Genomic DNA, 14,999 nt, shown 5'->3' with positions numbered 1-14,999 from the left:
TCTCTTTGATTCTAATGAAGATACTCAAAGGTGGGTTCTTTAAACGATAGTCTCGAAAAATGAGTTAATTACAATATTTGTTGCTAGAATGTAGTACACAAAGCCTTTGAATAAAATAATTTTAATGAATCTGCAATTTAAAGGAAACATCTAGTAAAGACTGCGTGTTCAATTTGGGAAGAACTCTTAACTCCGTTCTAGCTGCATTTCAGGGAAAGAAGTTTTATCTTTTTGGTTCGCGACGATCTTGCTTGTCAATACTTTGGGAAAAGAAAATCGTCAAAATGGTAAACGTGCCGAAACAGCGTCGCACCTTCTGCAAAAAGTGTAAGTGTCACAAGTTGCATAAAATAACTCAATATAAGAAGTCGAAAGAGCGAAAAAGCGCACAGGGTAGACGTCGTTATGATAGAAAACAACAGGGCCTCGGTGGTCAAACAAAACCCATGTTCCGGAAGAAGGCTAAAACTACTAAAAAGATTGTCTTCCGTATGGAATGCACAGAATGCAAACACCGCAAACAAACTCCATTAAAGCGTTGTAAACATTTCGAATTGGGTGGCGATAAAAAACGAAAAGGACAAATGATTCAATTCTAAATTTGGTTATACGACCTCTTTTTTTTACCGCTTCTAAACGTAGTTCGTCATGTTAGTTGTAAAAATTGTAATAATTTTTGCGAAAAGGTATTAGAAAATACGAGAAACAGAGATTTACCCGAAGGAAGAAGAAGAAACACAAGGGTATACTTGTTTATCAACTTCTTCTCGTAAAGTAAAAAAAAAAAAAAAAAAAAAAAAAAAAAAAAAAAAAAAAAAAAAAATATCCTACACAGAGAAAACTATACAGCCTCAAAACATAGGTATAATAGTAGTAGGAGAACGAGAAGCGTTAAAAGCGTAGAAGGTCACCTAAACATGTAAACGAAAATTGTCGCGAAGTACGAACAACTTCAGCATGCTGCTCATACCTTAATTAGAATATCTTGCCCGTTCATAAAAGGTGCAAAGTTCGCCAAAGCTGTCACGCTGCAAACTTTTCCCCGTGTAGGATATCAAAAAGACGATATCGGGGATAAGGACGATCACAATAATAACAGAAAATCCGATTTGGGCGACCAAAAAGTCTAGTGGAACGATGTCCGCTTCTCATTAGGAATTTCTCATGCGGAAAATCTACAGTTTACTCGCATTGGGCGTTAACACGTACAAATTCTTGTAATGATAGTCAGTACGGACTCGTCGATCGGAACCGACAATCCAACACAGAGAGAAAAAAGACAATGGGAGAATGAGATACAACAACAATGAAACCACCCACCTGCTGCATTAGGTAGCACTAGACAAAGGAGCAAAGATGCAGTGCGGATAAAATACTAGCTATAGGCAGCGATTACTCGCAGAACTTTAATTTGCGTCATTTTTAATATTTACATCTTATTGAAGTGCCGACGTCATGCCTTGAATTTATAATGTCGACAACACTCTGCTTAGTGACAGCACACAACGCTAATGTAAACTTATATACTAATATGAATACAGAACTTATTGTATACAGCAATCTTCACTTAACAATATTGATCAATAATATTGATTACAGGACCAATTCATATTCATCCAAGATAAAACGTAATCTGCGCACTTGACTTTAGTAGTGTTGATCCATTTCTTTTATCTAAGAGTATCGATTTTTCCTTACAAAATTTCTTCGGGATTAGACCAATTTTTGGAAAAATTTCGTAAAGAGATTTTCTCTTCTGCATCATTCAATTTATTACTTTCTGGCCAAAAAGCGTTCTCTTTCTTCATTATGCGATTTTAATCGGAACCAGAAACTTAATGCATTTTCCTGCTGATAGGTGTGCATTTAAATTTATATTCCGTGAACAGAAACTTTAAATCACTATATGACATGAACATACAATTCAGGCATTTACAAGTGTACTACAATTTTTGTATAGCGTAGTGAGAAAAATACCAACAAATTGCAACAATTTCCAACGAATTTAAATAATTTTGGATTTCGTGTATGCTAGATTTGTTCTTTAAATATTTGAATACGTAAATGTTTTTGAATAATTACAATTGTGTGGTACTATCAAAATTATTCACAAAGAGTATATGCAGCCCATACTATGCTATATGTATGCATTCATTCGATTAATGATTCGTTCCACATACCCACGTACATATGTAGTATTTATAAAACGCGTTGCCTGCACAAAAACGGAAACATGTGGTTTTAACAGTGGTTAAAGACTGCAATAACACTTACATAACAACATGCTCAACATAGTGTTTATACCAAAATTAACTCAAACTTTATTGCACAACACCTAATGCAGTGTTTTTTCTTTTTTTTTTTTTTTTTTTTTTTCTTTTTTCTCGCGCATACTTACATACATACATACAATACATATGAACATAATTGACCATATCAACAACACCCACACAAGTTTAACCAGCTAGTGTGAGCTTGGATACGCGTGCATGTTTGTAAATTCGCTTAGTTGTTAACCAGTAGCGGTCTGCGGTAATAATTGCAGTTTAAAGTTAACTTTATTCGGATTTCGGATTTTAATACGATGGTTGCTTTGTTTATGAATTTTTTCATTTGTGCGTACTTCACATGAACGGAGTTTTGTACAGTTTTCACACAATATATACAGGCATATATATATTTATATATATATATACATATATATATATAAACAAATATATATATATATATATATATATATATATATATATATATATGTGAACAAACCTCAAAAATGTCAACTAGCCGTGATTGCCAAGTAGAAAAAAAGAATTTTACATACGGCTTCGAGAACATCTTATTGTCTCGTGGACAAGAGGGCGGACGCCAGTTTCTACTTAGACGCTTGCTATTAGCCTGACCCTTGAAGTTAGCCACAGGCATTTTCGTTTTATGGACATCTGAACCTAACAATCTTGTTCAACCTGTCATCGAAGGACGGGTAGTATGTTCATTTTGTCTGCAACACCGAAAAGCATGTTTCATTGATCCCATAAAATACAGATAGTCTTGACCAGCATTAAATTCTAAACCGGTTTAAGTAAGCCCGTATGTCCGTCTATCTGTCGGTTCGTCAAAATGAATTTATCGGCTTTAAATTTGGCAAAAGCATTGGAACTTTTTACAGCCAGGTTGGTATTGAATATGTGACCAGACGCCCATAAAATCTGTCTCTCCGAGCGAAAATTACTCGCAAATTATGAAAGGCAGAAGCATGAAATTTTTTTTATTTAATTTATGGCGGTCCTTACTATCTATATAAAAATTGGAGAAAATCCGCCACGCCCACATAAAGTTATAACTGGTCAAATTTTTGTTTCCTTATTTTTTTTACATTTTCTGCTTATTGCTCATAAGGTAACCGAGACATAATTTTGAAAATTATTCTGTACATTCTTCACTTGACGATATATATTATCTGTCTAAAAATGGATCAATTTTAAAATAGATATAAATGGTGGACCCCACAAAGTTGAGGATTCGTTTTTTCTTATCAATATAATCAATTGTGTATCATATAAAAGAACTTGAAGAGCAAAAGACGACGAACTAGGTGTGTTTACTCTAAATTAAATATCGCTGGCGGGACGTGGTGAATTAATTTTGCCTCCATAATCCCCACCGAATCGGTATCGAATAAAAAACCTGGATAGTAAATGTAGATAGATAACGGTAATGGATATAAAAGGTTCGGTCGCGGCCGAACATAATCCTCTTATTTGTTTTGTAGCACGGTTGTAATTTATCATTATTACGATTCATTGTGCGCAAGATCCCAAATTTGATATAAGTCCGCGGAATCCATGATAAGAAAACACAGTCAAAAGCTCCTACGTGTGGTGACCGGTTACAACACCAGGATATGTGCAACTTTTAGGCTTTTAACACCTACCCGTCCCGGAATTAATAAACAAAACAACTTTTATTTTCCAACCTAATCTGCCTTTAGCTTGATACATCCGTCTTCAATAGGTCTGACGTCCTTATTTATTTTAATAATACCTTAGGTGTTCACACTAACCATAAGTTGCAGGCTTCACCTCTTCTTTATTCTTTATTATGTCAAATCGTCAAATCGAGCCGTTTTCTTCTATCCGAGTAGGTTACGTTTGCTGAATAGCGACAGAACAAAATAACTTAAAAGTTAATTCTTTGATTGTGACCATCGCCACCCAGTAGTATTAACTGGTGCGATGTCTCTGTGTAACTGGATTTTCTTTTTAGCCAAATGCAATACTTTTTTTACTTCCACGTTCGGACGCTACAATAAGTTGCCACACTACTCGTAAATTCATCGTTTTCGACTTTTGCCTGCATCTTCAGCAACTGACGCTATGGCCTTGGCAACGGGTGAAACAGTTTTCGTCTTCTTGGTACGAGATTCTAACGTTATTGCCGCGCAGCTGGGAAGTAGCGGACATATAGTTCACCCTGTTATAAAGCTTCCTCGTAGCTCGATTGAAACATTCTCGCGACGTTGCTTTTATTTCAGCACAATCAAATGCGGAATGTACCTTACACCTAGATGTTCTCATGGCCCAATTTATAACCACATCACAGCAAGTTTTCAAATGCCTATTAGCTTAGATTGGCCACACCACGTTCAGTAAACGATCATCTAATAACATTGTGTGGATTTTCTTTATCATTTCTAATGTGGTGATCATTTCCGTATTTGCCTTGCGGCCCATCTGCGCACTATCAGCGAATATCTTCTTGTTATAAGTATAGGAGGATGCTCCATACAAATAGAACTTAATCGGCTTTGATATTGGTTTCACTTAGAAGTTCTAGATGAGAGTATTATATAACAGCTTGAATGGTATTCATTCTCATTAAGTGCAACGCGCGAAATTCCAACTTTTGCATTGTTTTGAAAAAACAAAAGTATTGTCACTAAAACTACGGAAACTCGTAAGCAAATGATCGAAATTACATCAAATTTTGCGAGGCCTGTATCGAAAGTTGGCACTTTCTAAAACTACTATGCATTTTTTGTTAGAGACTATATTTATTTGTCAGCCCTGAGGATTATTAACCGGCATGGTAAAATAGCAAGCTCTATTTTTTGGTTGGCTGCGCGCGTATTGTAATGGATCTGCTTAGTGATTGTTGAATTCAAAAGCTTTTCTTTCGTTCCTTTCTTGGCCGCTTTTTTAACGGTTTACGAATTTAACTAATAGCCTTAATGGTAAACCCTCCAGCAGTTTGCATTTCGTTCACTTATCCTCTTTCTTTGTTATTCTAATCGCTTTCGTGTGACCGGCTGTAAGTTATTTTGTATTCCATGTTATCAATCATCATACTTTTCACATACATCCAATTCCCGTTTTACATGATTTATTAGACTTGTCAAATATCTGCAATGTCTACACTTCGGAGAGCCATAATATTCGGAGAATTTTTGCGATTTGTTGGGAAATAAAGCAGAATTCGATCAGAACGTCTCTAAAATTATTGTAACCGAATGCAAATTTCTATAAACGTCTATATTAAATTGAAAACTTTGTTGAAAGATAAAAAAATGATAATAAATGTAGCCGTAAGTTCGATAGTGAAAATAAGAAGAGGAGAATTATTACTTTTAATACACACACTTAGATACCGTATGAAACAACGCAACTAATGCAATTTTATGAAACAATTGTTGATCAATATTATAAGTTTTACAAAAGCTTTACAAAACGTGTATTAAGAATCTTTGGCATGCTTTATGATTTGAGACGTGAGATAAGAATATCGTAAAGCAGATTACCGTTGTTACCTGAATGGAAAGTACTCATCTTATAAAGTTTGAGTTTAAAATCTGAAGACGATGGACTGTTTGACAGATGTTAATAGTGATACCTGTCACTGAATTTCTAAACCGTGAAAGAATTAGTCGTCATTTTTTGATGCAAAACTTAGCGAAACCACTAGTCATGCTCGGACGGAGTAACTCTTTTATTTATAGTCTTAAAATACTAGTTGGCGGAGCTTAAGTGAATCCATACGTGCCGCAAGGCCGAAATGATTATCAAGTCAAAAATGGCGATGAAAGGACGCCTACTGAAAGTTACTCGACCTAGCCAGGTTGATGGGCACATTTTTTTGTATTTTATTACGAGAGTAAATAAACAATTATGTTCAGAGTAGCGGTGTAGGGTATTTAACGATTAGAAAGAAGAAATTCTCTTCACATTCAAAGGTTCACTACGCAATCCACTATATGTAGAACGCAAAAGTGTGGGAAAAAACGCCGGATAAAATAGAAGTGAGGATGGGAAATAAGGCTAACATTAAGTAACAACGCGAAGGCAATTACTACAAACTTAATTAACAATAAGAAAGTGGCTAAAAGTGACACAAAAACAAGCACAACTATGAAAAGAAATTTTAAATTTCTCTTAAATATTTATTTCATGTAACTCATACGTAACGTGGATTTAATATTAAACACAATACAAGTTTAGTGCTTTTGAATTAAAATAAGACCAGGAGGGCATTGAAAATAATTTTAAATCCCATTTAAATCATGCTGTTTATATTGTTACAAACATAATTTATTTGTTTGTTGATTTGTCAATTAGCCATTTCAAACTGATAGACATATCGGCCGGTTTAGTCTATTAAAAATTCATGTCAAAATCAAAGACAAAAATAGCAATTAAACATTATTAAATTATTTTGGCAATAGGCCAACAGTCAACGTCTCTATTAAACATATATACAACTGTTAGAATGAACGAACATATAGTATGGGTGAGTATGTGGAATTTATTTGTATTTCTCAGTATCTCATCAATTATTGAGAGATACACCGAAAGAGAATTAGAGCAAAATAAATGAGTGAGCATCGTATCCATCTGTAAAAGAGAAACTGCATTCAAATGCATGAGAAACGATATGTTAGAATAAAAGCAATAGCACAACAAATTGGATGAATGCAAAAATCAAAACAAAACCCATAAGAAAGAGAGAAACATGCGTATTAACATGCAAGAGGCGTAATGAAATTTTTAACACAATGCCAAAATGGCACGTGTGCTCATGGCATTCTGCCAAAGCATGTCTTGCCCGTAGCACGAGATACGTTCCTCTCTATGTGAAGGCTAACCCATTTACTAGCAATGACTTTCAAACTGTTACATATATATATATATATATATATATATTTATATATATTGCATATTCAGGCACATTTGGCTAGCGTCACTAAAATTACGTTGTGAATAACTTGGCAAATATTCTATGTGAGTTTTTCTATCGGTAACGAATTCATTCAATAAAATTTTGGTATTTCCGCTTTATCTATAAGCATATGTACGGTTTTTGTATATCGGACGCGTATAGATTTTTTTGTGTGATAGATCATGCGAATCATTAAATATTTATATTTACATTCTCTTTATTACGTTCTAATATTTTCAGTTTTATTGCTAGCAGTCGTTTTGTAGCCAAGAACAGCGTACAAATTGTCTGCAAATTGAACCAGCAGGGTCAATAAACTTACTCTGCGTGGGACGCAGAGTATATTTGTATCCACGTTTACTTTTCTTCTTTTTGTTTTTTTTTTTTTTTTTTTTTTTTGTAAGTTGCACTCGGCGAAGTTGTTTACAACGTTTTATAAATAACTAAGGTCATCTTTGCAATAATTAACATAAATGGCTGAAGCGGAAGGAGGAAGCGAGCAGGATGATGTTTCATTCTTAAGGACGGTAAGTAAATTTAGTAAATTCTTAATATAGATTTATTTATGCGCTATTACAAAATGCCGTTTTTCAAAAAGAATTTTTTTTAAAATCTATTAAATATGTAAAAAATTGTTAAAATGAACACTTTCTTAACACTTATGTGGGGGCTGGGCGTAAAAATCGTCCATTGGTTGACTTATTGGTTGAATAAAAGATATACGATAGGAGATGAAAACAGGAATACATGGGCAGACATAATACAAGCAGACGGATAGACATCTTTAAATCAGAATCATCTATCGAATCCAATGATACAATAAATCACTCTGCACAAACTTGATATGTTTCCACCACAAATGGTGCTGAGTGTAATTAGAAATGTACTGTAAGTCATTTAGTTGAATTACATTTTAGTTCAATCAACGACTAATGCAAATGTGCACGCAATACGTAATTCTCTGAATTGCATAGAAATAACGGATCACATATCAGAGAATGAAATCAAAAAGCATCTGACGCATAATTAAGAAACTTTTCGACAAAATAGTTATTTCAACTTCTAAAATCGGAGAGATGTGCATGTTAAAGCTGCAGCCATTTAAACTGGCATTCTCAAAATTTAGACAATTAATGCGATAATATTATGTTCCCTACACCATCGAGTTTCGAATTCGAGTGACTTTGATTTATGAAAAATAAAACATTCGTATGTGTGTGCATCTGGTGTCAATGACAATTTCGATCGATTTCCTAAACAACCGGTCGAAGTGTAATCAATGAATTTAACTTAAACCACTTAAATTCAGAAGTGGCACAAGTATCTGCAGGAAACACTATTTAGACATTAGTAGATGTCAGTGAATGTCTCTCTTTCTTTTGTGCGTCGTTCTCTTTCATCGAGTAACTGCATGGTGAATGACACATTAAATCAAGGCCCCACAAAAATCACAGAATGGAAGAAACCTATCAGGGTAAACTTTAGCGGCATCAAAACCCAATGTTGTCTCTTATTGCATAGAGGAAGTATTGAACAACCAATAAACAATGATGAGCGCATTCCCTATGGACCTTCAGGCGCCACTTTTGATTAATGTCTGTAAACAAGGGGTTGCTCTTGTAGTCGACAAATTGAGAATGAATAGGGAGCGTAAATTGCTAGCGGAACATGTCCGTGGCTCATGGCAATCACGGTAAGGAAGTAGTGAGTATGGTGGGGTTACCTTTAACTTTATCCACGATGGTTCACTTGTGGGGAAATACCCACACTTTAGTTTTTCTCTTCAATTGGATTACCTGCTTATGGGTCACAGATTTCTGAATGATGCATTTTCCAGACATGAAAGACCCCGAAGAATCGAAATATATGGGTCACAGATTTCTGAATGATGCATTTTTCAGACAAGAAGGACCCCGAAGAATCGAAATATATGTTGTGGCAATTTCCTGAATTAGAGAAGTGAATGGTTATATTGAGCGGCTGGCATTATTTCTTCTTCTATCATATTCCTGTTTCTTATTTCTGGTAACACAGGCAACAGGAGCCGTCAAAGTAATTTTCCACCTTCGGCCTAAGAGTGGCAATGGCCCATTACGCAAGTTTCGTAGTGGCAATGGTTGTTATCAAAACTACGGGAACGTTAAATATTTGAGGTGTTATTATAGATAGGCCTCGTCTTTGTCAGAGGGAAGGACATGCCATATGTATAATCTTATTATACAATTTCTGAGTAGCCTTAGTCTCTGTGAGGTATGAGTGCCGTTTCTTCTCCCCGTGTGTCATCGGACATCGTAGGGTTGAACTTTCTGCCCACCCTTGCAAGAAGATATCAACCGTGAGCTTTCCAACCGTACTTAATGGCTCTCTTTTTAAGTCGAACGGATGTAAACACTACTGCCTTCTTCCATTTATCACTACCTAAGCTGGTCATATATATAACAAATATCGCTTTTCCACAACCAGGTCCCTACTTGCACTTAATTCAACAGTGCCCTTGCTTGTTCTTTAGCACCTCAATTGCATCGCAGTTTAACACCATTCTCTATACAGGCTTCCTTTCAGCCCTTCATAATTTTTTTTGAAGCCATCGTCATTTTTTTCCGAAATAAGTTACATAGCTTTAACATTTCTGGACGAAGATCAAGAGTAATATCTTTTTTGAAATCATAATTTCAAGACATCCACTAACTGTGGCAAATTCAAAAAAATATATTTTTCAACGAAATCATACCTTAACAATTAACTTGAACTTCTATCCTGAGGCAGTCAAATGGACTATTTTTGTCAATAAATTGACGTAATTGAACACTTCCGTTATGCGGTAACAGCTTTATAACGGAACTGAATAACGACAAGAACCGAAATAAACCAGTTTTGTTTTTAGTCTTTTTCTTACTCGGGATATATTAAAAACTTCTAAGCTACAATTGTTATGGTCAGGCAGCGTAATTATTGTTAACACTAATTACACCTAATTACAACCACTCAAATTTTAGATTAGTTTACATTTTATGTAATAAAAAAAATATTGAGCTCATGTTCGCCTTATATCATGCTTTAAATAGAAGGACAAATTTTATTTTTGTTATTAGATTCAAAATTTTTTAAATCTTTAAAATAACTTTTTTTTATTATTATGTTTCATTATATAATGTAATGTAAAATGCGCTCTTAAAGGTTTATTTAATATTCAAGTTTTTTGATTTTTGTTTCAAAATGAAAATATTTTACTTACTTATATTTGCAATGTTGTTATGGAAGCTGTTGTTGATTTTATTAAACATAATAGCATTAATGAATTGAATGGCATCCTATCAACATATCCAAATATGTGCATGTACATTTGCGCATAAACAATGACTTGTAAGTTTCAATTCAATTCAATGGCTGAAAAAATATGCATAAGTATAATACCACCGCTAACCGGCTATCTGGAAATGGACACAATTTATATGAAATTAACTTTAATTGAGCGAAAAACATTAATGAAAATATTCACAAAACTAAAATATTGAATAAATAAATGCATGCACTCACACACACACATATATATATATATATATATGTATGCTTATATTTAAATATACGCATTGCATGCATGCATACACGTATAGTATATATATATATATGTATATATAAATATCTACATAAATTGCCTCATTAAACACAACACATTAAACAACAACTATACATAAAATAGAAATAATGACTACACAATACAATAACGCACACACGACATACTAAGTGTAGCATGCATACGATGACATATGTGTTTTTGCGTGTTTGCGGATTAACCACATATATACACATATATATATATATATATATATGCATACATTTTAAGAGAATAGAGTCTGTGGTTTCATACTGAAAACTCTTCTTTAAAGCCATATTTGATGATAATTTGTTTTAAAAAAAAAATTTTTTTTATAAAAATTAAAGTATTTGCCTTTTGGGTTATTTTTTTTTTTTTTTTTTGGTTTTTTAAATAAATTTATTAAACATAATCGGGAAATCGGGAAAAAGTATATTAACATCATGTGGAGTCCAAAGTCCCTTAAAATTCGTGTTCCCGATAGACTTACAAATGCAATTCCTTTACGTAATCAAGATACCTTCAAAATAGCTAAAACTTTGCCTGCGGAGTTGTTGAAAAGCAGCGTAAACAAATTAATTGAAAGTTGAAAGAACGAAATTTAGATAGCACCAGATGATATACTCATTGCTTAATTAAATATTTTGTTGGACTTGCAGAACTACGCAGAGCATCAACAATTTTATGCTCTTCAGAAAACAGAAAAGCTGCTACCTTCGTTTTTACTCAATGCCATCTGTGTTTGTACATTTAAATTCATTTTACACCCTACGGCATATTAAGATTGTGCGGAGGTGTACAACACCCCGAAAACGTTGAGGCTATTATACCGATTGATACAGAACGGTTTTATCAGCTTCCCTCCTGTGTGTCCTTCTTATCCATCTTATTATCGTGTCTACCTAGGCCGCAATTTTTAGATATTTCGATGAAGTTTGGTGCACTGATATACTTTGAACCAACGACGATCGGAATACTTTTTCGAATACTTTCCGTATAACATCTTATTGTGAAAAGGTGTAGAGTATTTAATCCCGGACCCTACCCGACTGGACTGTTTTTAGTCGTTTTAATTTCAAAAAATATTGAACAGCAATTTAAAGGCCAAAAACGAGCATTAGCAGCCGTAAAACTATGTTGTTAAATAAGAACAAATGGTATTATTCCCGATCAGTTTTCAACTAAAGAATATTCAAATATGTTTAGTTTTATTTTTCAATATATTTATTTATAAGAGAGAAATAATAACTATAACAACAACAAAAGTTTAAATTGCAAATATCGTAGATATAATATTCATTCACCTAATCACGTGCACTAAGCGACACAAACCAATCTTGCAATGTATTCTTCCTAAAAGTTACGTTTTGATTAATGTTATTCGCTTGTTTAATGACATCATCCAATAATATTTACGTTAGTCCTGCACAAATTTAAACATTTTATGTTTTTCTGCAACCGTTTTGTTATAAATCACATTCTAAGAGAAATTTTTTGATGAAAACCAAAAAAACATGGGCGGACGTCAGACAAATAAATAGGAAGACGGACAGACAAGCTTAGGTCGAATCGGAAGACGATTTTGAATTGATCGAAAAAATCAAATCTTGTTCTATGTCAAGTCCTTCTCGGTGTTATAAGCGTCCGCGCAAACTTAATACAGCGTTCACCTGAAGTGGAGTAGGGTTTAAAAACTGGACAACGATCAAAAAAATATATTCATCTTGCAATGGTTCCTGACTTCGTTTTGGCAAAAGAACTTACCTCAAATCAAACTGCCACCATACCAGTTAATATACTTTTAAGAACAAAGTAGAGAATGGACGCTTGTACGGAATAAGTTAGCAACCAATCTATCCAAATGGTCCTGCTGTGTGCACACAAAAATTAAGCAAAAGCTTGAAAGGAAACCCTAACACATTCTTAACTTCATTAATAGATGTGTGTAAATCATCCCCCGAGAGCAGCTAATTGCATTGTTGGGCTACTTTGAAATGTTATGATCTTAAAGTCTATGGCTGATGTCTATTTATAAAAGACGGATCTTCCAAATTTTTTAAAAATATTTACCTTTCGCGTTTATTCTGTCGTCATCTACTCAATTTAATTACTTGAAGCGAAGTAGAGAACACATTTTCTCAACAATTCCATTGACAGCGTCTGTAAAATCATTAACAGATCGGTGAAAAGGGATATGGGAATAATTTTATCCCCTTTCCGCTTGTCTCAGCCGAATATGTTACATTGCCTACCCAATATATCAGCATTGCTTGAAATTGCGCAGCATTTTCTCTGATATGATAATGCAAGAAGTTTTTCTTGTCCGAAAATATGGTATACATTTGGCATTTTTATTTAGGAAGTAGATATAGTAAATATCAGGTAAACTAGCATGGACGAGGTATACATTCAGTTTAAATCAATATATGATTCGATTAATTTGTGTGCAGTAATGTTTTCGCTGCAAAATCGGCATCACAAGCCCATTAATCACTTGATTTTCAATTATTTACTTTTCTCAATTTGTACATTTTAAAGTAATTGTAAAAATGCGATGAAATTTTGATACATATTATATGAAGGCTTGTACTAACCAAAAATCGTATGGGTCTGTCAATAGAATTGCCTTATATGTATCAGGCCGAAAAGTTATTGAGTGATATGTTACCACGTATTATCAATTTCCTTAATTAATATATCGAACTCCTTTTTACATGATTTTGAAATAACACCGTTCAGCAATGAGAGCAAATGCACTTCTTTTACACGAATTCTTCGTTCTAGCACGAACTTAATAATATCGTACAGAGATTTATGTATGCGGCAACAAAATATATTGTCCACGCATGTGTTAGTGATTTGCTGTACTGCTTCTTGGCCGTTAATATATGACGCAATTCGTCATTTGAATCGCACTTGACAAGTTTGTTGCACATATCTACTAGTTAAAGCATTTTTGATGATAACCGTAGTAAACGTGCACGCCTTTTTCGTGCAGCGATAAATAATTGCGAAAATGCTTTTTACTCCTAATTTCAAGTTTTTGAATGTTGTATGAATTTTCACTCCAAACAAATTTTAATTTGTTTTTTGTAATGAAAATGAGTGGTTTTTGCTTGGGTGTGTCATATAGATTTCATTAGCACTTTTTCTCACGGTTTTTTGATGAAATATATAGAGTTTTTCCAGCTTACACGATTTTTTAAACTTGTGGAACACATACATACGGCAGTGGAACAAATTTGCCACATCTCGCATTTATATTTCACACGATCTCTTTTGCGTGGATCTCTAAGGAACGCGTCAACCGTGTAAAAAAAGTACGTACTTACTTTTATTTGGAAATATTTCTTTTTAACAAGACATGAGCTGAAAGCATAACATGTTCGCGCGTATTGCTAAAGAACGCATGTACCGTGTAAAAAAAGTTCGATATACTTCGATTTAGAAATCGGTCTTTTTAATAAGATATCGGCTGAAGGCGTAACATGTTCGCACTGTCTCTATACCTTAAAAACGCTGCACTATTTTTCATATTTTTTTTAAAACAAATTTTCAACTTCAGTCATTTGGGCTGTTTGCTCCAATTGCTTCCAGTTCAAAGTAATTTTGATTGGATTTCTCCATTGACTAACAACTGCGACACTTTAATCCTTTAGTTAACTACCACTGCTATGCCTAGCAATCACTTGTAAATAACAGATAGAATTCATAGCAATAGGATTAATGTTCGTTTATCTTATGCTTTGTACAATGTATAATCCAGATATTTCGGCGGGGAAGGGATAAATGCATATAAAAAATTCCGTTACTATCTTATTCTAACCGTTCTTCTAATATTAAGCCAAAGTTGTGTCAGCGTATATAACCAACATTTATTCATGTTTACATATATATGTATATATTAATATATATATGTAGCGGTAATGGCGACAACACTGATGACGATATTCGTTCGTAGCGACGTTGACGGTGGTGGTAGTGGTAGTGTCGCTGACAGAGAAAGTATTGTTATCATCAGCAATATTCTAGTTTGTTAGCCAATTAATTGGAAAATGAAAACAAACTTAAGCACTTTGGCATGTTTTGAATTTTTTAAAGTCGATTAGTTTAGCTGATGCTGACACATGGATAATTGCCAAAGGATAACTAGTTACGTATAAAGATTTTAGATATATACATATAAAGTGAACAT

At 33.9% G+C, this 14,999-nt stretch overlaps 2 protein-coding genes across 18 annotated transcripts in view; both read left to right on the top strand.

Moving 5' to 3' along the window:
• The first annotated feature begins 274 nt into the window (after positions 1-274).
• LOC119636662 (60S ribosomal protein L44-like) lies at positions 275-687 on the top strand. Its single transcript, XM_038032182.1, has one exon. It carries the CDS (start codon positions 285-287, stop codon positions 597-599), a length of 315 nt encoding a protein of 104 aa, XP_037888110.1. The 5' UTR covers positions 275-284; the 3' UTR covers positions 600-687.
• A 6,899-nt stretch (positions 688-7,586) lies between these two features.
• The window catches only part of LOC119636659 (ryanodine receptor), a 60,553-nt gene continuing 53,140 nt past the window's right edge, over positions 7,587-14,999 (top strand). For 7 of the 17 annotated variants that reach the window (XM_038032177.1, XM_038032174.1, XM_038032178.1 and 4 more), the window contains exon 1: positions 7,587-7,736. In XM_038032177.1, coding sequence (XP_037888105.1) covers positions 7,683-7,736 — 54 coding nt within the window. In that variant the 5' untranslated portion in view covers positions 7,587-7,682. The remainder of the gene's footprint in view (positions 7,737-14,999) is intronic. The other 10 variants (XM_038032171.1, XM_038032168.1, XM_038032172.1 and 7 more) reach the window with 3 other exon arrangements.

The sequence above is a fragment of the Glossina fuscipes genome, unplaced genomic scaffold, assembly GCF_014805625.2.
Source record: "Glossina fuscipes isolate IAEA_lab_2018 unplaced genomic scaffold, Yale_Gfus_2 28, whole genome shotgun sequence".
Lineage (NCBI taxonomy): Eukaryota > Metazoa > Arthropoda > Insecta > Diptera > Glossinidae > Glossina > Glossina fuscipes.
Note: the sequence above shows the minus strand (reverse complement) of the source record. Positions and strands in the feature narration are given on the sequence as shown.